The sequence below is a fragment of the Truncatella angustata genome (genome assembly GCF_020726525.1).
Source record: "Truncatella angustata strain MPI-SDFR-AT-0073 chromosome Unknown BKA67scaffold_2, whole genome shotgun sequence".
Lineage (NCBI taxonomy): Eukaryota > Fungi > Ascomycota > Sordariomycetes > Amphisphaeriales > Sporocadaceae > Truncatella > Truncatella angustata.
Window position 1 is genome coordinate 7,298,046 of NW_025763382.1, and position 26,507 is coordinate 7,324,552.

Below are 26,507 nucleotides of genomic sequence, written 5' to 3' on the forward strand. Positions count from 1 at the left end.
CTCTGCGCAATGGGCCCCCACACGGAAAAGCCGGTCCATGCCGGGCCTCAAGACTCCTGGCACGGCGTTGTCGGACCCGAGTCACGCTTCACCCCGGAAGCGGGGCGCTATCACCTGTACATTGGGCTCTTCTGCCCCTTCGCCCACCGTGCAAATCTGGTCCGACACCTCAAGGGCTTACAAGATGCCATTCCCATTTCAGTCGTCAAGCCTTACCCCAAAGGCGACGACAAGGGCTGGCCCGGCTGGCAATTCCCGGGCGCCCAGGGACCCAACGACGTGTACGAGGGCGCGACGGAGGACAAGCTGTTCGGCTCAGGGTACCTGCACGAGGTGTATTTCAAAGCTGACAAGGACTACAAGGGTCGATACAGCGTCCCGCTTCTCTGGGATACCAAGGAGCACACCATCGTGAATAACGAGAGTGCAGAGTTGCTGCGATGGATGCAGACAGGCTTCGACGAGCTGCTACCAGAAGGAAGTGCCGGGAGGACGCTTACGCTCTACCCAGAACCCCTGAGATCCAAGATCGACGAGGTTGGCGAGTGGATGCAGCGCGACCTCAACTCGGGGGTGTATAAAGCTGGGTTTGCGACGGACCAGGAGACATACGACGAGAATGTCCCCGTGGTCTTTGCTGCGCTCAACAAGCTGGAACGTATCATCCACGAGAACGGCGGGCCATATGTGCTCGGGACGGAGCTGACGGAGCTGGACATCCGCGCGTATGCAACAGTCATTCGCTTCGATACTGTCTATGTGCAGCACTTCAAGTGCGACTTGGGGACGATACGCGGAAACTATCCAGTCATCCATGAGTGGCTTAAGAACTTGTACTGGAACGTCAAGGGCTTCAAGGAAACAACCGATTTCAAACACATCAAGGAAAATGTGAGTAATGTGCGCTGAGGGGCCTCGTGTATTGACCGATGCTGATACGTTGCAGTATACCAAGAGTCACGACAAAATTAATCCTTTGGCCATTACTCCGATGGGGCCATATCCCAATGTCGAAGAGCGGGTAAGCTTGGACTTCAACAGTTTAAAGCCGGGAAGCATCAAGCACCCGGCAGTGTTGGCGAAAGAGAAGGAGTTGTACGGGCAATAAGTCCCGAAATTACATTAATTTGGCTATGCTATCCTATAAGTAAAGCTCGCTGCGTCATGCGCCCATCATTCCCAGATTGAACGTTCCGTCGTGCGTCGAATGTCATGAAATGCAATTAATAGGTGATCTGCTCCAGAGTCAAGTCGACTGGTACGCACGAGGGGTTGTGCGGCGGCTGCGTGGTGACCCAGGCGATGGATTGGTAGTAGTAACCTCCAGTGTACTGGTAGCAGAGGTGCCAATTGGTCAAGTTCCCCAGGTAGGTAGTAGGGTTGGGGTATGTCGAGTTGAAGCTGCTGTCATCGACACCTCCCGAGATGAAGAGAGTACCGTCGTCGGCCTTTTGCAAGCTGGTATACTCGTCGATGCCGGGGTAGAAGAGCGCCGTGTTGACATTGGAACCCAGGTTCAGGAAGATCTGTAGCGCCGAGGGCGCTGTGCCGATCTCGCCGTTCTCGCCGCTAGTGAACTGCAGTTCCCACTCGAGCCAACCGTAAGAGGACGGGGCTCCAGTCTCGAAGTCGTAGCCGGATGCGTTGAAGTAGAATTGCTGGTAGGTCTCATTTCCGTTCAGTGCACCATCGATGAAACAGAGCCCCTCGATCGCGGCACCTGCATGACAAGCACCAGCATATCCTAACATCCGTCAGTATCGATCATGACTGAGTCTCGCAGGAGCAAAACAAAACAACTCACCATCGACTGCCGAGTCTTCTTTTCCAGTGATGTGTACTCCATAGGGCCCAGTGGCGTTGTAGGCTGACACCGCCGCAGCGGACGCTAACAGCAACGCGGAGAGCATTATTATGTGATGTGAGATGATACTACTGGTGGAAGATGGCTGCAGATGATGTTTCACAGATCAAGTCACGCTAGGAAGCAGCGGTTGGAATGGGCGACTGTGAAAATATGAGGTTGGAAGATGGGATACGGAGCTCAGGAGAGAACTCAATTGTAAACCTTGAGGGAGCTGAAGATACTTATGTCATTCATGGAGGTTTTCCTTGGAGGTTGGAAAGGGCGCTACGTTAAAAGCACGGCTATGACGGGTGGCTTTTGGTGGGCTGCCGGTGGCGATCTTGCCAAATCTGCTGAGGGAGCAGCACCTCCAGGCCACTAAAGGCAACAAAAGTGTCACCTCATGCGGGGAGCCGAGATCAAAAGGACCTTGGGTCTCAGGAGCCCCCGCATAAAAAGTACCGACCGCATTGTTTCTGCAGCGCCTATACTCTCTCCACCCACCTCGAGAAGATATACCATGGCGTCCCCGAGGATAGATCCTGCACCGGTCCAGAAGCCCGGCTCGCGGTTTTGCTGTCGTGCGAGGCCGCTGGGTTTATCGCGTCAGGTCCTCCTCGTCATGTACGTACTAGTCAGCAACCAGTAACGCTAGCGACCAAAGCTGCAGCGGTCTATACCTTAAGTGCGGCATTTGCGATGTTCTTGGGTCACGTTGCTTCGTATATGCAGTGACACAGATGGAGTGGAATGTGGGAGACGATTTGCCATAGGTTGCAAACGGGCAATTCGCCGTGGGATCGCATGGAAAACCTCGTATTTAGACATCACATGTGTAAGGGTCTTTCTGAAACCAAATCAATGCTTATTTTGACATCCTATTTGAGCCGCTTGTCGCGGTGAGAAAGGCTGAGATCAGCAGTGCGCTTGGCGGTCCGCTTGACGCGGTTATGGCAGATACGAGGCATTTCCCCATCCCGGGGCTTACTGTGACCGCATCCCCTAGCGTTAGGTGTTAAACATATGCCGTCATGACAGGTCGGTCCGAGACCTTCGTCATTTTCATTCCACATCGTCAGTTGCGTTGCCTCCTCGAATGCGTATCGTGATGTGACGTATGCGTCGCCGAGAATTGGCTGCACGGTGTCGGCAGCATTGTTGTATCTGTGGTTTTGCTCGTCACCAATCACCATCGCGTCCGCCTTTTCAACACCACTGCCAGAACCAACAAGCGCCGTCCTCGAACTAGGCACCAAAGTTTGCCTCGGGGGAAAACGCTAAACTCAATACAACATATACCGTCGCCGCTATGAAGGTTGAAGTCAGCCAGCTCCCTTAAACAGAATTTGGAGTTCTAAGTTAGAAGTTGACGCTGACGGTTATGCCGGTATTGATCGCGTGCACCGATCCAGGAAGGTTTACGGGAACAGCGACCACGAGTGTAGCCGGTGCTCGCCACTCCAAATCCAATCATTCATGATATTGATATTGCCCATTGCCCTCATGCAATGCAGCATCAAGCGTCCGACGACGAAGGACGTAATAGTTCGCTACCATGATAGCAACTAACGGCGCCAGTACGGAGCACAGTCACGTATCCAGATAGGAAGGTGGTCACTGGCTGCGCTCGCTTGTGTTTTCCAAGGACATGTAGCCCAACGACCCACGAGGGTCGTGATCGCGGCACCTCTCATCAGGTTGAGCCAGTTCCGCACGAGAGAAGCCCAGTCATTCCTCGTTGCAATTGCGTCTCTGCTGATGTTGGTCTCCATTGTCGCTGACCCGAAATCGAACGCACGAAGGAAGCCCGTACCGCAGCTTGTCCAAAGCGCGATTATGGCAGCTCAGGAAAACGCGTCATAAATGTCTTGTCCTGCTGATGCGATCATGATGCCGATGAATGAAAAGTCCCAGTACCTTAATTGTCACGTCGCACATCTGGTCAGATCAGACATGTTGATAGCCAGTGTCATCTTACCGGAGATGGCAACATTTTTTCCTGCCGTGGTAGGCTCAGCTTTTTGAGTCTCCTCCCAGTCTTGTGGCCTGACCGAATGCTGGTCTGGAGCCACCTGTCTGCACAGCCCATCCGAGCATGGCGAAAGAAGCTGCGACGGCACAGATGAACTTTGTCAGAAAAAGCAAACAATTCTTACGAGGAGGTATCAGTAGCAGCGGAAATTGCCAATCCCAGAACACCAAGTACGCCGTCAACTTATTGCTTGTTTGGGTCGCAACACCACAGCGAAGTATGAAGAGTCAAAGCTCATTGAAACCCGAGACGCGATTGCGAATGGGATGTGATGTCTTGAGCCTATCCTCCATTGCTCGTAACAACCATGGCGATGGTAATGTCGCCGACGGAACTTTGTAGATTAGTCTTTTCTGTTTCCCAAATTGTGGATTTTGAAAGACGGTGGCTTTCCGCCAGCTCAATCTCATGGCGATGACGCTCCCTGCTTGCTGCATATTTTCAACATTGGTCTCGTCAAAGAGCCAGAGCCAAAGATCATCAACAGCCCTCCACGTCCATTTGCCGTCGGGTACAGCGTCAATATCCTCATTCAATCTTTACTCCTGGTTTTCCTTCGACAGGAGACAGTTTCCAGTTCTCCATCGACAACCACGGCCGGGGCTTTGTGATAAGGGGCATCGCGGGCTGACTCAACCGGTATGACAGCGACAGTCCCTGTCATGGTCGAAGAGCATGACGACGACGCTTCACAGATTTTATTCTCCCGATCACAACTCATCAATAAATGCATCAAGGAGCGCTAATCTACGCCGTTACTTCAACTAAGTCTGGTGACAGTACCCCAACAGTTACCTATCTTCTCACTGGACCTAACACTACTTAACGCACGAGGGGTCGGCGCGCCTTGCTGTTCACAGCCATTAACAAGAAATCAACAGCTGACAAAGGAAGCTTCCACTGCCTACCTTCGCGCGCTCTTCTCGGTCACTGCTGCATTATTCCAGATCGTGGTTTACCATCCGAGATTATGTCCATTACCATACCATCTCTCTCCGTAGACTTTGATTCGCTTGGCATGGTAGTGATAGATGAGGTTCGGCTGCCCGATGGGGAGGTCATACAGGACTGCCCAGGAGGCTCAGGAGTATATAGCACTATGGGCGCACGCATCGTATCAGAGGATCGAACTGACAGCATTGGTGCAATCCTTCTTGCTGGCAATGACTTTCCGTGGGTAGTGGTCGACGTGTTTCATGGTTGGGGGGAGGGGGGATGAATTATCACCTCTGTCCAAGGGAAGATAAACAATCAACAAGGGGCCTTCTGGTTTATCACGACCGAGAGTTCAATCACAAGTCATTTCGCTGTCTGTCTGCGCCTCTACAACCAACCCCTATGATGCTGTCACGACGGCTACTTCACGCGCCCTCGTGCCACGTGCTGCATCCTCCGATTGAAGCAATAGAGGATGTCAAAGAGCTGCTAGGAAGACGCCAGAGTGAGAGACCAATCGTGGGTTGGAAACCGCTTCCATCAATGTGCCGGCCAGGAAACTTAGGTATAAGTGCAGTTGTTCTGGGAACTCGACTGCACATTCAAATGAACGGGAAAATATGGGAGAATACTAATCTCTGTGATTTAGGCGCACATCAAAGCTCTAGATCAAAATAAGCATATTTTAATCTGCACTCATTAAGCATCACGTTGAAACCAAGCTAGAACAGTGAGTCCGCATATCATTGCGCCTAGGTTTTGGGCCGGTATAATTATAAGCTAAACTGGCCGATTTGTTCGTCAATATTTCTTGTCCTTCTGAATCAAGCCGGAATCAGGAAGATTCAATCGTATGTAAGAGAGTAGTGGCTGAATCGCGACGTCTCGACTGTCGTGTGCCCGTCAAAAACTTGGTCAAAACGTTGTACACAAGCAAAATGCTCAGCCGCATCTACTTGGGTTCCGGCGTTGCCCTCCTCCTACGATCACACCGTTACGTCCACTGGTGTCTACCAGCATACTTTGCACGACGATGGATGAATTCTCGCCGTCTTTCCTTGCAGCTTCTGAATGCAAGATGTCGCCGGTGCTGATACACTCTGGCTTCCAGATTTCAGGCAGCAGCTTACATTCTGCGGTTTTTTTATTTTGGCTCCTGGTCCACCATGGGGAGTTTCTCGTCCAACATTCTCATACATACTTTGCGCAAGTGGTTCTACCTGGCCACAATCACATTTACAATAGCCTAAAATTTGAGTGTGTTGTCACAATTCAAACTCAATTTCACTTCTATTTCATGCTTCAACGCTAAAATACCTGCCGACGATATGCATGCGGCCGAAATCCTGCCATGAACAGCTTACCTATCCCAACTAAAGGGGTATTGTTTAGTAAATCTCCTTGGAGTCGTAATTGGAGCCATCCTCGCGCGAGCCGCGTCGTGGGCCGCGGTGTAACGGGTAAAAAGGATAGGAGAACCGTCGCCATAAAAGCCGATCACGTCGCCGAAAGCCGCGGGACCGCCGTCCACATTCACGTATTTTCCCTGGCCAGACGGACGTGGTGGATCATTGCTGACCGTGGATCTCGTCTGGTCAGAAGGACCGGAAGTACCGTCGATGGTCGTAGATCTCCTCCGGCTAGCAGGCTGATCAGAGCCAATTTTATTCTGGGAACTCCCCTCCGCGCTTTCGGACTGGTCAGACAAAAGAATTTCTTCAATCTCCTTGTGTATGGTGGTCTCACTTTTTGGTTTCCGCGTCGGTTTTTCTCTGTGCTCGGAAAACCCGTCAATATGACCGAAACCTTCCAGCCTTTCTGGCGTTCTTTGCTCTGATAGCCCTGTGCTTACCTCATCGCTACCCGCTTCCGTTTCCCAAGTTGTGGAGTCGTAACACTGCCACCTTTCTTCTTGTTCGGCTTCGTTCGGCATATTCCCATGTCCTCCCCAGAGTGAACATTCATCGGCGCATCCCGATGTAGGCGTCGATATCCCGGATGATTCGGCGTCAGTACTTCCAGGCGACCTGCTGTGGCCTGGGCTGGAAAAACTCACCAGTGTCGGATCTGCCCTACGCAGTGCTGCACCTAGATGATCCAACCTTTCCTGTCTCGCCATGTTGTCTTCCGCTCGCTCTGACCGGCGTATTTTGTTCCAAGTTGCTTTGTAATGTTCTTCCTTACCGTCCCCTGCGACACAAAGGCTTCTGATCTTACATAGGCGCTTATCGGTAATAGTGAGTAGTCTTGGTTTCCTGTTGTCGGACCTGCGCTGGTACCACGGGACGTCTACGGTCTGCGACAGGGGCTCTAACTGGTCGTGTATGTTCCTGGTTGACCATGCGCGCTTCCACAGGTACAGAAACAGCCCATCTCCAGCCTTCTCGCAGTCTTCCGATCCGGTAAACCCTATGACGCCTATCGGGGTCGGCCGATGCTCCGTGTTCAACACGTGGTCGAGAACCCTCTGCCAGAGGAACTTGAAGTGCAATGCCTTGCTGTGGGGGCCAAAGCATCCAGGATATAGCTCGTCAATCACACTTGCAATACTCTTGGCCAGCTTGACTGCGCCTCCTAGATGTTCAAAATCAATGTTGAACTTATTGAAGTCGGCGCAATATTTGAGAGTGTTTCCCATATCAACTCGCACGTGGCCACAGCCCGACTTGCCATGACAGAAGAGAAAGTAGGGACCATGGGAGTCTTGAAGGATGTCGGTGTTGTCCATCTCGAGCGCCGAACAATCCACGAGCAGGATTGCCTCGCAGCCGGTCTTCTCACCGGTACCCGAAAGGCATAACCACGAGGGGTGCTCCTCGCGGTTAAGGGCGAGCTCTTCGATCTGTTTATGAGTCCGCCATATTTCGCCATTGCTGTGTTCCATCTTAGTAAGCGTGAGTGGCTGTGACATTTCTTTGTGTTTGTTCTTGCCAAATCCTTTGAATTCCGTTCTCGATGGTTTGCGGCATAATTTGCAATGTCACAGGGGCCAGAGCGTCTTAAAACATTCGCGGAATCCATTACAATTGCCGACGGCCACATGTCCGCCGCTTCTTTGATGTAAACATTAGTTTTGTTAGTTAATAAACAGCGAGGCCTCTCTCACCCAGACAACGTACTTGGTCTGAACAATCGAAAGGTAGACTGACATGCTCTTTGTCACCAAACATTGTCCTGAACCGCCATTTTTCCTACCCTAAGCGAGTCTGAAGAAAACAAGTCCTTTTTCTAGTTGTGAAAGCCTTGATCGGGTCATCTTTAAAATTTAGATCTCATCCTCGCTCTGCATTAATAGGAGAGTTCGCCGCCCAACACATCAGTCCGCACTCGTATCCAAAGCCTCGATTCATCTATAACGTGATATTGCGTCTGGATTAGAAATCAGAGGTTATGGGCGTGAACTTGATGTGCAGGTTGGTCGGAATGACCGGACAAGTCTTTCTTGGGCACGTCGTCAATGTACTTCTCGCCGACTAGCGATCCGCCGGGCAATTGAAACCTTGGAAAAATCGAACAAGCACTGACACACGGGGTTGCCAAGACATGCCGCGCGTTGTATAGTATGAATTTAAACAACCAAGCCTGCCTGAGCGGTACCTGGACAGTTCAGCAGGATCAATCGATGTGCAAAAGTACTCTGTACTTAGGCCAGAGCCGCCGGTGAGACCCACTAAGAATACATATCAATGAACCAGGGAACCAATGAAAGGACCAACTATCCAAGCAGGATTGAAATGTCTGGGAGTAATTGGTTGCGAAGAGAATGCAAAGGGGTCCAGAGACTTCACTGAAACTAGATTCGGCCCCACGTCCTTCCCGCTGCCCGCGGGCGCGGTCCACTGTTCTGCAGTGATGTCATCTCATAGCTCATCAGAGAATCTCTGTTGGAACGCACAGGAGGCACGCCAAGATGCGTCGGGAACAATGTTCCTTTTTAAAAAAAATTTGCCGGGAAGACCAGCCACTCATTTTATTACAACTAGATACCTACTGTAGGATGCAAGCAGACTACGTGGATATCATTTCAGAGATCGATGCTGACTGGTCTCCCGTTAACCGCAGAACGGTTATGCTTACTTTCTTCAATAATAATTAGTCCCGTGCGACGATCTGGCCGGACCATGATGGATTTATGTGGAGACGCACGGTAAGCTAATCCGCTAAGAAACACTGCTTACATATAGATCAGGTGGCGTTGGACTACAGCAGCGTGAACACGGCGCTTCCAGTTGATTCTCCAGCCGCAGTCACTGCAAAATGCGCAAACAGATGAGACTCTAAACGCTTAAGTAATGTATGGTGTCGTACACCCTGTCTCCCGTCTCCGGTGTTCCATGCGGCGGACCCGCGGAACCGGAGCCAAGCATTTTGCGGGGACGAACACCGGCAGTGACGACGCCTCCCGCCATGTTTACTTGTCACCTTTCTGGGGTGATCTACACGAATTCGTAATCAGCCTCTCTCTATTGGAGATGGGTTTTGGTTGTATATTCATAGGCTCCATAATAGCGCTGGGCCCTGAAACCTGGTGAGGAACTTTCGTCGAACGGAAGCCTCACTGCCACTGATGCGGTTTATGGGTCCTCATGGGTCCTCACGGGGCATGATGGAGACGCCTTGCTGAACGCGTATGCTCATGATGTGTATAGGGATAGTGGTAGTATCGAGACGGGGCACCGTTGCTAATACACAGGATGGAGTTTACTCTCGATCGTGACTATATATGGTAGGGCAGCTTGCGTGACGATGAGGATTTTCCAAACCAGCCAACAAACTCCTTCACTACAATCGGACTTCACATTCATTCGCTACTACATATTCCAAAGCCTCACACGACGTCCCAAAATGATCTTCAACACCATCGCCACGGCTGCACTGGCCGCCACCGTTGTCTCTGCTCATGGAGACATCGAGCGTGAGATCGCCATGCGATCGGCTCTGCTTCAGCACACTAGCCGTGATCTTGGCCACTGTGCTGCCAAGCTCAAGGCTCGCGGATTTGAGCAGCGTGCCGTCGAGAGACGGGCTGCCACTCATGCTGAGCTGATGAAGAAGCGCAACATCAAGGGTGAGCCTCATCGCGACCACGATCCACGATTACTGTCCACGGCGTACTAACATATCTTCCAGCCCGCGACGCTGCCGCTGTTCTGGCCACTGACCACAACAACACCGCTCTCGCCTACACCTTGGATACCGAGGAGAGCGTTATCTTCGCTTCCAACGGGTCTTGTACTCTTACCCCTGAGGGCGAGAGCGGTCCTTACTACGTCGCCGGCGAATACGTCCGCACCGACCTGGCCGAGGATGTTCAGGGTGTCCCTGTCCACTACGAGTTCCAGATCCTCGATGCCGACACTTGTGAGCCCCTTGTCGGAGCTTACTTTGAGATCTTCAACTGCAACGCCACTGGTGTCTACTCCGGTACTACCAACACCGGCAACGGCAACACCGCCGACGTGACCGTCCTCGACGAGACCTGGCTCCGCGGACTGCAGCCCACTGACGACGAGGGTGTTGCCAACTTCGACACCATCTTCCCTGGTCACTACACCGGCCGCGCCACCCACATCCACACCCTCCTCCACCGCAACGCCACCGTCCGAGAGAACGGCACCGTGTTCGACACTTCTCTGTCCCACATCGGCCAGACCTTCTGGGACCAGAGCACCCGTGACCAGGTCGAGCTGCTCGCTCCCTACAACACCAACACCCAGACCAATACCCTCAACTCCGAGGACAGGGTCTTTGAGACCGAGTCCGAGAACGGCAGTGATCCCGTCTTCAAGTACGTCCAGCTCGGCGACAGCATCGAGGACGGTTTCCTGGCTTGGATCGTCCTCGCCGTCAACACCACCTTGTCCAACACCGTGAGCCCCGCTGCCGTCCTCTACGAATCCGGTGGTGTCGAGGTGGCCTCCGGCTTCTAAAGTCCATGCTTTAAAGAGTCTTAAGCCTCACGCGAGGATCGAGTTACCGTCTCTGTATATATATTTCATTTCTTTATCTCGGGCCCAGATAGTTATACAATCATAGAATTTTGTCAACTTCTCCCTCATACCAGTGAACCGCCGTTTTTAGAACTAAATACAGAGACCTGACTGCCAAACACATCACCCACAGGAAGCGTGCACCACAAATACGCTACCACGCCTTGCAGACTTCATGATGCATGCATAAATATGTTTCCCACTACACTAGTGTGGTTCAAGGTTGATTTCAATTGACTAGTTATATTTCGACATGGCCACTTTCTAGTCCACGTATGCTCGGCAGCGATCGACGCCGCAAGTTCCGCGTTGAGCTCTCGGTCGATCGCATTCTCATCGCCTCCCAGCAGCATAGACTTTAGCAACGAACGAGCCATGAACTCGTGGTCGCTGCGTGCTCCTTTCTCAGCGTCAATGCGGCGGACAAGCTTGGCTGGGCTACCAGCCGCAAAACTGTAAGCTGGAACATCCTTTTTCACGACGCTTTTTGCCCGGATAATAGCCCCTCTGCCGATGGTAACACCTGCCCTATCCATATGTTGGTCATCTCGCCAAAGACAGGAATGGAGAGAGAGTAGATTATGCCGAAGCAACTTATGCAACACAGTGGGTGGAAGGTTGTCCACGAATGAGGATGAAGTGTATGAGGGTTAGAAACGGAATTTGTAAAATGGCATACAGATTAGGGCAGCCGATATGAGCAAGAAAGGAGTGACTTACAAGATAATGCAATGACCACTAATCCAAACATCATCCTCGATTGTGATCGGGCCACCATAGGTGCCGCGATGTCCATCGGTCGTAGCAGGAAGAGCATGTCTGGCGCCATTAAGACTCACGCCCGGTCCTAGCATGCAATTCGCACCGATCGTGATGCAGCTGACAGGGGTGTCGAGAATCTTACATCCGTAGTTAAGGAACGCACTCGGGTGTATGCGGACACGGAGGCCATACTCCAAGACGAGAGGGGGTTGAATATTGGGGATTACGGGGTTCCAGCCCCTCGGCACGTCGCAACCAGTAGCAGCACTCAGCAATGCCTGGTCATACGTGCGAATATCTCGGGGCGGACGCGGGATTGGCTCAACGGAACCGCCGGTAGCGATTGGGTGCCGGGTTCGAGCAGGGTCTACCACGTCAAGCCAAAGAGTAATCTGGTCAACCGGGTCTATGTCGGCGGGCTGGAAATTAAATCTCAGCATGGCGCCGGCACATCTCTCTCTGGCTTGAGCGAAGTCGAATTTCTGTGAGTCGAATCCGATACGGTTGGGATTAACTGAAGTGGCGTGGCGGCTCGCCTCCGCATCATTAGGAGTCTTGGGATCGGCTGGGATGGCCATGTTGACGAGGTGATGGAGCTGGAGCCTGTCCGTATGACAACTGAGATGAATGTTTGAGAATTTATACCAGATATTTGAGTAGATAATCTGATTGAAGACTCGCGAAGAAGTAGGTGTGGCGGGTATGTTGAATTGGCAAGTACGTCTGGTGGCCGTGTATCTGGCTTTATATATCATTGAGCCTTCAGTCCGAAAGTGTATTATATTGTGATATGGTAATGATGTCAAACCGCAAAGGGTGGTTACATAGGGTGATTGAAGGCGCCTGTCAGAATTACTGAATGATTACAAGAGCGATTGGTTTGTGTGATTCATGGTACGGGATATGTGCGGAGACATCTCGTAGCAGAAAGAAAAGATTGTAATTGCCATGCTCTAATGCACTTTTTTCGATGTTTTAATTCTCTTTCCCGTCCCACGCTGAATAACAGTACCAGGGTTTTTAGGAAACTGGAATCGTCAATTAGTGGCAGGTGATACCTAATGTGAATAGTTCTATTGCCCCGTTACAGCTGTACCACACTCATCTTTGGCCAGTGCAGGAGATGTGAGGTGCTCAATCATGGTTCAAGTAAAGTCCAAGAGGTCGAGGTCGAAAACTGATTTGACATAGAGACCCGTGAAGATACATATTCTATCGTGATTGGCCTAGTATCAGCGTCAAGGCCTGGGCGGACCTAGGAAACGTTAAATGGGAGTGGAAGGGACTGGTTTCTTATTCATATACTCTCATATCTACATCCACTCTACTTGATCTCGCTCAGAGCGGCCTCGTGGTCTTCCGCCAAGAATAAGACCTAGTCTAGTCTAGTGACATAATGCCCATGCGACTCCGCATCTAGATCAACTTCCCGGAATTCACAGCTCACGCACATACTCAGCGTTCTTTTTATCTTGTTATCCCCTTCGATGACACCAGACTCTCGTCTTTCTTTGCTCTTTTCTCTTCGTTCTCTTTCATCTTGACCTAGATCATTGCTATTGGCCTTTGTATTCATGAAAACTCAATCCGGATTTGATGCCCAGTTTGCAGAGCAAAGAACTCGTGTTAAAAACGAAAGAACAGAAAAGCCTTATACAACACCCGCAGAGCTTGAAATGGCCACTTGGATAGCTGCCCTACCGTTGACATCGTAGGCTTGTAAGCTACCTCGATTCGGGAGTTTCCGATGTTTCATGCATCTTGGCCCGTATCAACCGTTCTAGGAGTTCAAAGATATGTACAAAAGTACGCGATGCATAGGTGGACCGACGAAGCACCCGAGACTGTTGCCTGTGAAGAGTATTGAACGGTTACGTGATTGGCTTTGGATAGACAAGGATGGAGATGGGGGCCGTGCACGTACCACACGCTAGTTCTGACTGCAAATTGTTCCGCAGTCGCGATTCTATGTCCCAAGCCTGAAAAGGTGCACTTCGTTAATGACGGCAGGCTGCAGCATGAGCCTTCGTCATGTCAATCCAGTCAGGACACTCTCAGCAGACCATGATACCTTTTCTCGCAGCGACATGATATCCCAATTCAATTAATGAGATCTATCCTGCAAGAACGCATGTTTCGCGTCTTTCGCGAGGGCTGGCGGAGCCTCTCAGCCGCTAAGCCTCATTTCAGCCCAACAGCAACAACGCGGTACCGCATATCTCAGCGGCTTCTCAAGCAGCGGGTGCAGTCGTCCTTTTCTCGACAACCACGGGGGCCTGCAAGTCAGTATACAGTGCTCAGGTCTGGATTCTATGGCACCATCTATTTGTCCATCGCCCTCCTGGTCACGGATGAGACGCTGGACTGGACCACGCGGCAGAATGTGGGCATCGAGGCTGTCCAGGAGATCACGCGGGCCGAAACCCATGAGGAGCAGCTCAAGCGTTTCTGGGCACTCGGGCCTGCCCTGCTCAAGGCCCACACCGGAACCGATGTGCAGCACCATGATCCCATACAACCCACCGAGGACTCCGGGCTGGAAGAGGACCTGGAGGTCCGTACCATGACCGCACCAGACCCGGAATCGCCAGGCACGGACTTGCTGCTCTGTCAAGCTGCTTTCGTGCATGAGGAGGAGCCCGAGTTCTACGTTTCCACCCATCATAATCGTATGGCTGATGCGGCGCACTCACTCTCTCCTGGATTCGAGGAGTTCGCCAGGAGTCAGAACGTGAAGAAGGGCGCTTTGCTGCTCATTCACCCTGATGGTAATTGGTATTGCCTTTATTACGACGGAAGAAGATGGCTCAACATGATATTCCTGGAATGGCAAACCGCCGAGTCGATGGGCTTGCCATGAGCACTGACAGGCCTGGGGTGGGCTGCGGAGCGATATCGCCATCATCCAGCTTTTGGTACCGAAAGTCGGGTTGACCGAAATTGTGACGGTGGTTTTGCACAGAAGGATCGCGCTCCGAGGATTTCACAGCTTTTTGAGTAGTCGGCATGTCTGGTGCCTGGTGGGCGGGTGTTGTGCTCGAACCGCCTATTGATAGTGTGACAGTGGAATTTAGAGGATATGGAGAGGACAAAACAAATTGTCATAAAAAATATTGATCAAATTCTTCCAGCAAATTATTGGCCCTGATTGTCTCGCTGAAGTGCAACGAAGGTGAGATCCCCGTCTAGTTGGAAAGCAATTCAGTACTCTGGCCCATGTGTATATATATATATATGTATGTTAACATGACTCGATATTCCACAGGCCCCTAATAACTCTCGCTTGGTGCTTGGTAGTGAGGAAAATATTCGCAAATACTTATATCATCATACTCGTGCAAGTGCCGTATATACCTCATCTTGGGACAATTAAATCCATGATGTGGGACTGGCGATGAAGAATCACTGTATCATCCCTCCAGTACTTGCTCCAGGGTGCCACAGCGGCATCAGGGCAGAAAACCGCAAGCCCTCGCAAAGGCAGGAGTTTAGCGGTTTTCTTTGCCGTCAACTCCGTGTAAGACAGTTCGGGCACTCGTGTCTATTTAATATGTCGTATAATTATGCATATGTCTTTTTTGGCCGTCCAACTATCGATTAAGAGAGATCTGTGGTTGTTGATTCCTTCCATTCAGTCTGTCCTGTTGTGGTTCCCTCTTGGAGCAGTCGTCCTGTTGCCACAGGACGCATGGTGTCGATACTTGAGTGCTTAACAAACCAGTCATGTGAACCGAAAATTGCTCAGTCCTAAGATATTATTTCCGCGAAGTGCATACACTTAGCCAGACTCATGGCGGTTGTGGGAGTAAACAGATCGGCTACTCGTGGCGTATTCTATCAGCTGAGTCCGACCATACACTAGCAGTGCGACAGCCTAGATATGTAATAGAGCTGCGTGCCGAACTATACGTCATTTGAGTGCTCGTTACGAGTGCAGAGTACAAGGACCGCAGGAGCGGTGGAACCTCTGCGATCATTTAGACCGTATCATCTTCTTCCTCTCAATATCTGCCACGACGTCCTCGAATACCGCATCCATCCGCTCCCTTATCTGATTCTCATCAACGCCCAAGACCTTCCTGTTTCTGACGATAACGTTCCCGTCGACAATGACAGTCTCCACAGCCGTCCCGTTGCAGCCAAACACCAAGTGGCTCTCCAGCTGCCTCCGCCTCGCATCGAGCGGTGCCTTCAGCAGGGGCGTAAACATCATATCCTTCCTGAGATCCAGAAGCACGACATCCGCCTTCCTCCCCGCTTCCAGAGTGCCCGCATCGACGCCTAGCGCCCGGGCGCCATTCCGCGTCGCCATACGCAGGACCTGGCCGGGCTTTCCGAGGGCCGGGTCTTCGTGCAGCGCGCGCTGCACGTAGCTCGTGATCTTCATCTCCTCGAACAGGTCGAAGCTGTTGTGGCACTCGCACGCGTCGACGCCCAGCCCGCAGTTGACGCCCGCGGCGGCCAGGGGCTCCAGCCTCGCCACACCGCTGCCGAGCTTGGCGTTGCTGCCCGAGTTCACGCTGACGTGCGTCCCCGTGCGCGCCAGCAGCGCCACGTCCGCGTCCGTCAGGTGCACGCAGTGCGCCGCCACGGTGTCCGGGCCCAGCAGCCCGGCCTCGTGGGCGGCCTGCACGGGGCTCCTGCCACCGTACCGCCGCGCGCAGTCGGCGATCTCGCTCCGCGACTCGCACAGGTGCATGTGCAGCCCGGTCTTCAGCTCCCTCTTCGCCGCCGCGACCTGCCGCAGCAGGCCCATGTCGGCCAGCGGCAGCCACTCGATGCCCATCCAGACCTTGACCCTGCCGCCGGCGGCGCCGTCGACCTGGTGGAACGCGCTGATGTTGTCCTCGATGGTGTCGAGGCGGTGCTCCGGCAGGGCGACGTCGTTGGACAGGACTGCGCGGAGTCCGATCTGCTCGGCGGCCGCGGCCAGGGACGGCACATGGCGATACATGTCGTTCACGGTCGTCGTGCCGGACTTGACGGCCTGGGTGTAGGAGTACAACGCCGCGAGCTTGGTCGTCTCTGGCGTCATTGCCCGCACGGCCGGATACCAGACCTCGTCCAGGTATTCCCACAGTGGCAGGTCGTCGTTGAACCCCTGGTGAGTTTAGCAAGCTGCCCGACCGCAGCTTGTGCGTCATGTGAGGGCGGAAACCTACCTTGGCGATGCTGGTGTGAAAGTGCAAGTCGACCAATCCCGGCATCACGAGTTTATCTTTCCCGTCGATGAACTCTGTTTCGCCATCGTACTCATCCAACGCATCGTCTTCGGCCCATTGTCCCAGCTTGCAGATCCGATCATCTATGATCTCCACATATCCGGGATAGTAGAACGAGTCCTGATCGTCCAGCGTCAGGACTGTCGCGTTCGTGATAACGATGCGGCCCATCGCGGTTGTGTCGTTATGTAGGATATGCAAATTTCTGATCGCGGCGTTCAATTCGGCTTCGATACTATGCTCGGGTACTTCAATACCAAGTAGCGCTCCATTTTTGTTGTTATCGTCGGCTCGGCCGCCTATCTTCGGAAGCGCCCGCTCATGTGCGTACCCGATGCGGCTGTTCCCGCGAGTGGGCACCCGGTCTTGCCGCCGGCAAATGACTGCCATGACGCAGCGGTCGGTGCAGGGTCGAAGTAAATTGACAGCCATGAACGATTCGCCGGTGAGAGTTCGCGGGGAACGAACGCGCATACCCGCCGATTTGTTGTTAAGCCACCCGACTCTTGTCTCCGCTGGAGCTTGGCTCACAAGGCAAGGACCAGATTTCACTGCAAATTTCACCTCCACGAGGACCATACCGTGTATTGAGCGGCGCATTGCCTCGATCTCATAATTCCTAGAAACGGACTTTTGCTCTTTATACGTATTGCGTGTTAAATGTTTACTGGGGCCCATTACCGGCAGTATCAGAGTGCCTATCGTATGCTGAGAATAAGCAGTGACAGCCTGGATGCTTGGGTATCCTCAAAGTCATACGCAGCTCTTCATCGCACAACACGAACCTTTTCGCCCACCTCACCCCTTTCCACTTGCTCCAACCTTGGCAGCACATGTTCCCAGACCCTCTCGCTCAGCTCCTCGACGCCCAGATCCGCATCCACAATCTGCAGGTCTTCCTCCTCCTGCCTGAATGCGCCTTTCTCACCATGGGGCCTTAATCCTCCGCCCTCGCCGTCACCTTCGGCAGCACTCCCGTTCTCGACCCTCTTGCCCTTGCCCTGCCCTGCTGCACCGGACACATCACCCATGCTCAAGCCCCAGAATAGCTCGCGGACTCTGCGCTGCATCTCACCCCTCTCGTAGACCTCGCCACCCCATCCTCCGCGCTCGCGGGCGACCTTCTCCTCGAGGTCGAGGAACAAGACCAGGTCCGGACGCGGAAGTCCCACCTCGGGGGCCTTTGCCCAGGAGAGATGAAGCGACGGGTTTTGCTTTGCGGCGCTGTATACAATGCCACTGTGATAGTAGCGGTCACAAATGATCGTCTGTCCGCTAGCCAAGGCGGCGTGGATAGATTTGCTAGATAGAGTCACGTCAGCAACGAGGCCTCGGGAATTATGCGCAGGCACAAATTCGGCCGAGGCAAAACTTACAGAGCCTCCCACCGGTTCGCGCTGAACAGCAAGTGGATAACGTGATCCTCGATTTCCGTCTGGCCCTTGAGGTACGCGTCGATCATCTGGCCGATAGGCGTCGTCCTATCCGGGAATCTCATGAACCGTACGTCCTTGCCCTCCTCGATGCACCGCTGCTGCAGTAGCTTGGCCTGTGTCGTCTTGCCGGCGCGGTCCATGCCCTCAAACACAATGAAAGCACCTCTCACCGGCTTCCTTTTCTGCTCCGGCACCGGCGCCGCAGGAGCCGCTTGACTTTCAGATGCAGCATCAGGCCTTGCCGGTTCCGGTTCGCCGGCAGGCTGCGCAGGCGGTGATACAGCAGGCGGGATCTGAGCTTGTTGCGGTTCAGGGGGCGATGTCTGTGGTGCCGCCAGGACCGAGGAGGAAGCAGCAGTAGCAGGCGGTGATGTCTGCGGCGGCGCTGACACCGGTGTGGGCGCTGCGGCGGGACTTGCAGACGAGGCGACCTGCGTGGGTGGGCTGAGGGGAGGCGGTGAGGGTCGCTCTGAAGCAGCCGCGGGTTGGGCTGCTTGCTGCTGTGGTGAAGACTGCAGGGCCACGGCAGACGATGCTATCGTGGCCGCGGTAGCCAAGTCGTTGATCGACGACATGACGACGCTGCAGGTCCGAGATGCTCCGATGTGTCCTGGTCCGTTGTGTGGTATTTTCAAATGAGATTGTTCCTAGGGATCAAAGTTGACTTTGTGAGTTGAGAGACAGTAGCTGCTGGATTGCGATCAATTAGTTCAATGCCGGCGATATCCACTTTCCTCCAATCCAGTCATCGACCGATATAATGTATGAATGTGTGCGCCTAATGCTCGGGGGGTTGCAACACAATATGACGTGAAGTGCTGTGGTCCCACTATCAGCTGTCGCGCCTGGCCTTGAGGTTAGTCTAGCTGAGCTCCCCGCGACGCGTTTATTAGAGGTGGGTAGGTGGAACCCCGCATTAGAGGATCAACCCGTACATAACAAAGCATCCGCTGTATAATCCTAAACAGTATTATCTCTCGAAGACGTGTAGCGTTGTTTGAATGGCCAGTTCACGCCTGATATATATAGTCAGATTGCTCTAGTACAGCAGAAATGTCATGGCTCAATACGGCTGTAGATCGAAGTAGGCCGAGAGCAATGTTGGTCATTGTCGTGAACTACTGTAAGCACAAAGCTCACCACATATTCGGGTAGCGTGGCAATCAAAATTCAAACCGGCCGTGACTTTGACCCAGAGTAGTCTGAGCCTCCGGCTCTCCACGGCACCCACTGTGTAGCACATAATTAAAACGATCTTTATAACATCATCCCTGTTCCCAGTGTGAGGCATAGGCGAGCATTATATCTTACCGTAGCAGGTACATGACTGGATTGTTGTTTAGATTCATAGTCTCCGGCGTCGTAAACTGATTAGCACGGGCTGATGGGGGAGAGGCTTAGGGCTTTGGGCTTTTATATGATGAAAAAAAGCTAGGCAAGCATCCAATAAACACATCCTAGCAAGAACATGCTCGCTTGTCTTGATCGCCTGGTTTATCTTGCAGCATTCGAGCTCGATGTTATTTGTAAGCACTATCGTGCCTGGTCCCGAGAACACGGTGAGCTGTATTGAGCGTACCTCTGCAAGGGTCTGTTATGCCACGAGCAGCCATTCTATGAGCTGTGCTTCTATGAGCTGTGCTCCAGGATCACACATCGCACCCATCAAAAGGGCAGGGCATGAAGGGGCGAATCTGCTAGACACAAAAACGACTTCATTTGTATTCAACAGGCTCAAACATCCAGACAACCCATACGGGTATATAAAATACTCGAAAAACCAATATCAGCAACGCCAAACCCTTGCCAAACCAATCGCCATGCCTCTGAAGGAAAAATGGATAAACAAATAGTAATTAAAAACAATTGACGCCTTTTCGCTCGCTCGAACTCGTGACCCGCATTAGTGATAGTATTAGGTCAGCCACATTCCGTCGTCATCATATCCATCATGATTCTCATTTCCACATGTCAGCAAGCGACAACTGCCTCCGTCTCATCTTGGGCACTGCCGCTTTCCCAGACCTCGAAGCTCTCGCCAGTGCCCTCAATTGGTTGCAGGACGGCGGCCGTCGGAGCCGACTCTTCTGTCTTCAGCATCAACTCGTCGAGAGTCTTGGTACCATCTTCTGCTACTACCAGGGACGGCTCTCCCGACACGGGCATTGCTATCGCAGGCTCCTCAGCGGGAGCGTCCGGCGCGAACTCGTACTCGGTCTTGGCTTCCTCGTCGTCGTCACCGGGGACGATGATGATGCTTGACTCGTCGCAACCCTCGGCGTAGAAGTCCCTGACATTCATCTCACCCAGAGGATTGCGCTCCTTCTCGAAGATCATTTCGTCGGCGTCCACCGCCCGGGCTGTCCTCGGCCGCGACGTTTGGGAGACGTCATCGACAGGAGGCACGTTTTCCTTGCCCTCGGCGCGCTCCCTCAGAAGGCGGGTTTCGCTCTCCTCGTCTGAGCTGATGTCCAAGACGCAGGTGCTGTGCTGGAGCAAGTTGGTCATCTCCTGTTCGGGAGTGTCTTCATGGATGTCAAAGAACCAGTCTGACTTGTTGCTCGAACCATGAAGATCGTCGAGGCCAGAGGACCGACTAGAGGATTCTTTGGGGGATGCATTGCGACCTGTGTAGCTGGGAATGGTACCCTTCAGGGCGGCATCCAAGGAGAACGGCGCGGCCGAGGAGCTGGACAAGGAGCCGAGGCTGAATCTAGGGGGGTCGACGCGTGTGTAGGGCCCAGCCGTACGCCGGCGAGAGGAGAGAAGACCAGCGCGCTTGCCACGAGTAGGCGAGCGACCTGCAGGGGCGGAAAGAGGAGAAGACTTGACAATGCCTGTGTTTAGCCTCGCAGCGGGCGACTTGGGATTGAGCAGGGTTCGCGGTCGAGGCGTCGCGACTTTAGGAGAGGTGGTGACGGTGATGGTGCTGAGAGATGCAGACTTGGTGAGGATAAAGCTGGCAGGCTTGATGAAGTCCTTGGCAGGGTAAAAGCCGTCGGAGCTCGAGCCCTTGGATCGCTTAGAGAAGAGCACCGGATCAACGTTCTCCGAGTCGTCTGTGTCAATGTCGGAAGCCTTTCGCTTGACTGGTGATGCTATCGCGACGGCTGCAAAACGTTTAGCGACGGCGCAAACCAACCAGACTAATTTGGACTGCGGCGAGTAGGGAGAGTGTTTCGCGCAACTAATCGCGTACCGCAGAGATGCACAGGAGTGGGACGCGTTCACTGGATTTCACGTCTGAACTAGACTAGAGACAAGATTGACGGAGGGGGGGTGTAGTAGTACGATATGGGCTGTTCCCGTATCGCATGGGAAGGAGATGCGCTTGGGAGGTCATCAACTTCTGTCAGAGCAACATACCATTCTGTCTGTTCTTGAGGCTCGTCAAATTCTGTAGGCGAGGTCCCTCGATGGGAGCAAATGGTTGACGTGTAACAGCTGCCATGGTGGAATGTTGTGTTGTTGACGTGGTGGTGGTAAACAAGGTCCCAAATACCAGTCCCAGTACCGTACCCAATTAAGCTGACGCTACTGTAGAAGCTCGACAGCTTAATGTTGATCGTCCGCACAATTGTATGCCGACCAAGCTCCACCGCTACTGTAAAGTGGTCGAGTCAAGACCAACGACACACGAAATATGAATGTTTGTCTGCCGTCACGGACGATAATACTCCGACACAGATGTTGACGTTCACAGATCCAAGGGATGTCTGAAGTCTGAATATGGGGTACTCAAGATAGGCCCAGAAAGTGGAGAGGAGGGAGCGAGAGAAAGTGGCGAAGATGGGGTGTCAAGAGGGAATGACAACGTCTTATTGCGACCTTTGGCTGCTTCTGGCAAGCTGAGAGCTGCAGGTGTGTGATTGCGTCGGAATTGGCGTCTGTGGGGAAAGGTGGCCGCGATAGACGAGACGAGACGGGACTTATTCGTCGACTGACAGACCTGGTAATACTAGTCCAAGGGTAAGGCAGAGAATCCTTTGAGAGCCAACTCGGTCAATTGGTTTGTGTGTGTGTGTGTGTGAGGTAACTTGTGTGTATGGAAAGCTGCACGCCGAGTTTAGCAAGTTCCGACGGATTCAGCAAGCGCCCGTTGTTATGTGTGTGTAGGCTTGTATGTATGTAGGTGCTCCAATTCGGGTTTGGCTGCTGACGAGACGGATCTGATTGACCAGAACAAGAAAGATGAGCGATGCAGAGGGTATACAGAGGGTATATGAGAAGGCAAGAGAGATTGGCAATCGCGCGCTCAGACTCAGACCCCAGACGACCTCTGACCGTGACCGCCAGCTGAATTATCCGGAAAGACAGAGGAATGAGATGTCGGCAGCGGGATGGGCACGAGCAAGACAAGAGGATCGGATTGGGCAGTCTCTTCAAAATTGGGGGGATGCGGATCGTGTCCAGCGTGTGTCGGACGCGTGGTGTTGGTGTATTCGTCGTGTTGCACCAATCAGAACTCACCACGGCGCCTAGCGCGCTGAATTCGGATAGCTTCAGTGGGGTCCATGTCTCTCTCTCTTTCTTGGTCGTAAATTGGATTCTGAGTTCGGCCGCTTCCCTGTCTGCCCTGTCTGTCTGCCCTGTCTGCCCGCCGTCTGGCCCCCTGTGCTTCCCTGTGCTTCCCTGTGTTTTGCCGTTGGATTAACGCTTTATGAATCTGATGGCGGCGTCTCTAGTGCTTGGTGCAAGGGGCCTAGCTGCAGCCCAATGCAGCGTAAATCTTGAAAGCACATCATGCGAATCCCCATACAAGATGCTGATTTGCTAATCCAGCGTCAAGAGAGTCTCACCAGGCACTGCCCAAGCCTGCAGGTCTCACGGTCTGCAAGTATAGCTTCCAATCGTCGCGTCCCCAGCTGCTTCAGGAGGTGGAGAGCCGAAACAATCCACCCGCATTAAGCCAATTTCGACCCTTAAGTGCAAAACCATCGCTCATCCCGTGTCGGCACGCTTCTCGTTTCCACGCGTAAATGGCTGCAGGGGTGGAGACCTCGTCGCGTCGATAAAGAACCGTCGCCATCCTCCTCCTCCTCATTTTGATTGTGCTCGACTGTGGCTGCCCAGCCGAGCTATCACGGCATTGACATCAAAACGCCGGCCAAAACTCTGACCCCAGATGCTGAACATGCAGAGCCTTCCAGTGGAGGCGGTGAAGGCTCGTGTCTACCAACCGGCGAGTGTTCGCTCCACAAAGTTCTGCCCTCGCGAGACTACAAACAGTGTCGAAACAGACTCACTGGCAGGCGCTGTTTTGCATCTCGAAGCATAAACGAATTCGTGGGGGTATGGACCCTCAGGTCTTCTTGTGGGAACTCCTGGAGAGGTAGATTCTTAGCAATGGAAGCTTCTGTCCGCCGTGTCAGCCAATTCCCACTTGACGACCACCAAGGGAACGTGCACAATATTCCCCCTGGTGGTGAGAAGGATCAACGCTCTCTTGATGACGGCGGCGTGCTGCCGGACGTCTCTCGGGGTGTGCCTCAGGTGACTCGGGAACCAATGAACAAGTAACGCATGGCAGCTGGCCTGGGACATAGGACGCGATGCCCGGGCCGCATACGTCACGACCTCCTTTGAGACCCCAGAGGGGCTTACAGGTATGCCCTCCAGTAAGACTGGGTTGTGGCGATGAAGAAGTCTTCGGCCTCTAGGCTGCCTATTCTAGACGACTAGGTTAGCAGAAGCGCCTACCGAAGTAGTTGACCACGGGAACCTGCAACACCCTTTATGCGGTATTCAGTTTTGATTTGTTCAATTCGATATGAGCCCCGGCCAACGTGCAGAGAGGAATCATTGGAGTTTAGAGAACCATGGGGAGATGGCACTGATGCGTCGCAATCAATCATTCCAGGCAATGAGCTGGGCTTCAATTGGCCTATCGCGTTTTGCTTGATTCCCTATCGGTCCGCATCCCAGTCTGGTTCCTTTCGTATCATATTCATAAGTCAGCAGATGGGCCTGTGAGGATAGGAGTTATTGCTCACATTATATGCAGCACTCTTCTGATAACAAAAAAACTTAGGTGAAGTGGTGATGTGTTGCGTTTGCAAGCCGCCAGTTTGAAGCATAGGACCCACAACCGTTATCTCGTGCGCCCGTCGCAGCTTCTACTCTCATTCGCAATTCTTTCAGTGGCCATTGTGTCTCAAGCTACACATGTGGGTATTGAGCGACAACCGAAGCTCATTGTCGACCAGCAGCTTCAGGTTGCCGGATATGTTACTTTCCTCAGTGGAAGCACCTGCGAGCCCCGAGGTATGCACCAAGGCGAGAAGAGAAAAGGAGAATACCCATCCAACGTTTATCAGTACACGAGATGATAAGGTAGAAAAGATGTCAAAGGTGGATCGATTGGCCTTGAAAATTTCTAGGCATGCCGGCCCCCATCTGCATAGCATTGCTGAAGACCCTACTAATCTTAAATTCCTTATCCCATGTCTCGAGGCTCTGTCCCACGGACGGCTTTCAAGAGAGCTGTGGGTGATCAATTGTTCTCGATCTCTGCCGAGTTTAGACTCGTGTACACATTCTTTGCGCCTAAAAGCTGTCCTCACAACAATCACTCACGTTACATTGGCCACACGCTGCCTGTATCGACAGCTACAAGCTGCACATCTGTACTCGTTGACTCAAGTGAGCACATGGCTGAACGGGATAATCACTTTGATTTATACAATCGCACTGCAACATTTCTCCACTACAGAGATGAATTGGCATGCTACCCACTCTAAGGCGTCAAGCTGTATCCGCTCAAACCACCGTACTTCCCTAGCTTGTATTCAAAGACATTCCCTCGCTCAACCGTCTCAACAACATCCCCAGCAACCACAACAAGTCTTGGGCGTATCTCGTGCTACAATCGCACTGTCGGCGCAGCAGCTTGAGTTCTCAAAGTCAGCAACCTGGACGTGGTGTACAATTGACGGTAATGGAAACGCGCTCACGTTGGTATCACTTGACAATAGTTTGGTCCTCGACCATCTAGAGCAGTGGTGGGCGTGGGGCTGCCAAGCGCGAGGCTGGCGAGGCCCGTGACTGCGATGAGATATGGAGTGCTGATTTGCATGTCGTTATTCACAACACCATACAGATTGGCGAAAGTTTTGAGGTTCTGTATATGGAGGTAACGGTGGGATGAGGTCCGTATACTCCGGGGCAAACGTGTGCATTATATCATACGAGTCTGACCATACTGTATGCGTCGAGATACACACATGAAGCTAATCTAGTCGCCCATTCTTCATGTCCAAGTCCTTCTCAGACCACGGGGCTCGAAAACTCTGAATCCAAGTGACCTTTTTTTTGGTCGCCGAGGTTGATCTCACTCCAACACCCCTGATGCTCGATGTTGTGATATGAACATGGACTCAGCTGATATACAAATGGAGCTCAAGTCAGTCTTACCACGCAAGGCATCTGGACTTGATTGGTTATCCACCACGTAGAGGGTAATGCTTATGACCACGGCGCTGATAGGCGGCTGACACTCTCAGCCGGATGCCTAGAATGGGGGCATAAAAGCGATCCCACAGCGCTGGCATACCGAAGCACCGCGAGATCGCTTTCACTATTTACCAGAAACATGTGATCCCTCATCAAGATCATTCATAGATGTTTCGACTCTTGTGTTGAAGTTTGGAAGTCTCGCGATGTAATACGCCCGATGATGACCCGACTCGTTGAGCGCCATTTCGCATACACTGCTGACCGGGAAGAAACCGTACTCGGACACCGCCCCCATCCTATCACAGCTCCTCACTCGTTCAGTCGTGGTTCTGCAGCATGACAATATCTATGTTATGTCGTCCCTGTTCGAAGCTCAGCCCCATCTCTATCGCCCGGGGAGAGAAACCATGGTGCTGCAATCATCACAAGAAGTACTGCAGGACGCAATGGCTTCTGCTCCATGTCTGAAATCTACTGATACGCCCCTGTCGTTCCTTACAATTAAGCGAGATCGCTCCCCAGGCTTATTATGCGCAGATATCATGCAAGCAGACAGATCCTGTCCCATGGGCGCTGTGCTAAGGGCAAAGCGTGTTAGAACATTTCCATGCCATGACTAACAATTCAATTAGTCGTGCCTGGGTTGCAGACTTTATAAGAGACGTTCTACGACGAGACTTGGGAAACGTGACTTCTGGATGAAGCCATGGACATATTGACTCCTCGGCCATTGATATGGTCGCCATCTTCTCAAGCGATGGATACCGATGATGCAATTCGTGGTCGTAAAGGGGGCTAGAAGCATGATGAGGGGTTAGCAGGCTCTAT

General features: G+C 52.7%; 10 protein-coding genes across 10 annotated transcripts; 4 read left to right on the forward strand and 6 right to left on the reverse strand.

The window, feature by feature from the left end:
- Positions 1-9: 9 nt before the first annotated feature.
- On the forward strand, positions 10-1,108 carry BKA67DRAFT_533659 (glutathione S-transferase; the record flags this gene model as incomplete). Its single annotated transcript, XM_046099733.1, has 2 exons — positions 10-891; positions 947-1,108. 2 exons carry the CDS (start codon positions 10-12, stop codon positions 1,106-1,108), a joined length of 1,044 nt encoding a protein of 347 aa, XP_045962740.1.
- Positions 1,109-1,223: 115 nt separating this feature from the next.
- BKA67DRAFT_533660 (uncharacterized protein) lies at positions 1,224-1,910 on the reverse strand (the record flags this gene model as incomplete). Its single annotated transcript, XM_046099734.1, has 2 exons — positions 1,224-1,744; positions 1,805-1,910. 2 exons carry the CDS (start codon positions 1,908-1,910, stop codon positions 1,224-1,226), a joined length of 627 nt encoding a protein of 208 aa, XP_045962741.1.
- Positions 1,911-6,174: 4,264 nt separating this feature from the next.
- BKA67DRAFT_656698 (uncharacterized protein) lies at positions 6,175-7,698 on the reverse strand (the record flags this gene model as incomplete). Its single annotated transcript, XM_046106982.1, has 1 exon — positions 6,175-7,698. One exon carries the CDS (start codon positions 7,696-7,698, stop codon positions 6,175-6,177), a length of 1,524 nt encoding a protein of 507 aa, XP_045962742.1.
- Positions 7,699-9,740: 2,042 nt separating this feature from the next.
- On the forward strand, positions 9,741-10,744 carry BKA67DRAFT_511767 (Intradiol ring-cleavage dioxygenase; the record flags this gene model as incomplete). Its single annotated transcript, XM_046097422.1, has 2 exons — positions 9,741-9,882; positions 9,945-10,744. The coding sequence occupies 2 exons, from the start codon at positions 9,741-9,743 to the stop codon at positions 10,742-10,744; spliced, it is 942 nt and encodes a 313-aa protein (XP_045962743.1).
- Positions 10,745-11,520: 776 nt separating this feature from the next.
- BKA67DRAFT_656700 (uncharacterized protein) lies at positions 11,521-12,144 on the reverse strand (the record flags this gene model as incomplete). The annotated part of the gene is made up of 1 exon (XM_046106983.1): positions 11,521-12,144. The coding sequence occupies one exon, from the start codon at positions 12,142-12,144 to the stop codon at positions 11,521-11,523; it is 624 nt and encodes a 207-aa protein (XP_045962744.1).
- Positions 12,145-13,697: 1,553 nt separating this feature from the next.
- BKA67DRAFT_656701 (uncharacterized protein) lies at positions 13,698-14,426 on the forward strand (the record flags this gene model as incomplete). Its single annotated transcript, XM_046106984.1, has 1 exon — positions 13,698-14,426. The coding sequence occupies one exon, from the start codon at positions 13,698-13,700 to the stop codon at positions 14,424-14,426; it is 729 nt and encodes a 242-aa protein (XP_045962745.1).
- A 927-nt stretch (positions 14,427-15,353) lies between these two features.
- BKA67DRAFT_674540 (n-ethylammeline chlorohydrolase) lies at positions 15,354-16,959 on the reverse strand (the record flags this gene model as incomplete). Its single annotated transcript, XM_046108759.1, has 2 exons — positions 15,354-16,667; positions 16,777-16,959. 2 exons carry the CDS (start codon positions 16,957-16,959, stop codon positions 15,540-15,542), a joined length of 1,311 nt encoding a protein of 436 aa, XP_045962746.1. The 3' UTR covers positions 15,354-15,539.
- An 860-nt stretch (positions 16,960-17,819) lies between these two features.
- Positions 17,820-18,391, reverse strand: BKA67DRAFT_487701 (thymidylate kinase-domain-containing protein; the record flags this gene model as incomplete). Its single annotated transcript, XM_046096937.1, has 2 exons — positions 17,820-18,090; positions 18,165-18,391. Coding segments are annotated over 2 exons (498 nt in total), but the record flags the coding sequence as incomplete, so codon positions are not given.
- Positions 18,392-20,136: 1,745 nt separating this feature from the next.
- On the reverse strand, positions 20,137-21,950 carry BKA67DRAFT_215356 (uncharacterized protein). Its single transcript, XM_046095528.1, has 2 exons — positions 21,591-21,950; positions 20,137-21,334 (listed from the first exon to the last, which is right to left on the reverse strand). The coding sequence occupies exons 1-2, from the start codon at positions 21,673-21,675 to the stop codon at positions 20,196-20,198; spliced, it is 1,224 nt and encodes a 407-aa protein (XP_045962748.1). The 5' UTR covers positions 21,676-21,950; the 3' UTR covers positions 20,137-20,195.
- Positions 21,951-24,025: 2,075 nt separating this feature from the next.
- On the forward strand, positions 24,026-25,650 carry BKA67DRAFT_215394 (uncharacterized protein). Its single transcript, XM_046095529.1, has 2 exons — positions 24,026-24,148; positions 24,256-25,650. The coding sequence occupies exon 2, from the start codon at positions 24,390-24,392 to the stop codon at positions 25,266-25,268; it is 879 nt and encodes a 292-aa protein (XP_045962749.1). The 5' UTR covers positions 24,026-24,148; positions 24,256-24,389; the 3' UTR covers positions 25,269-25,650.
- The last annotated feature ends 857 nt before the right edge of the window (positions 25,651-26,507 follow it).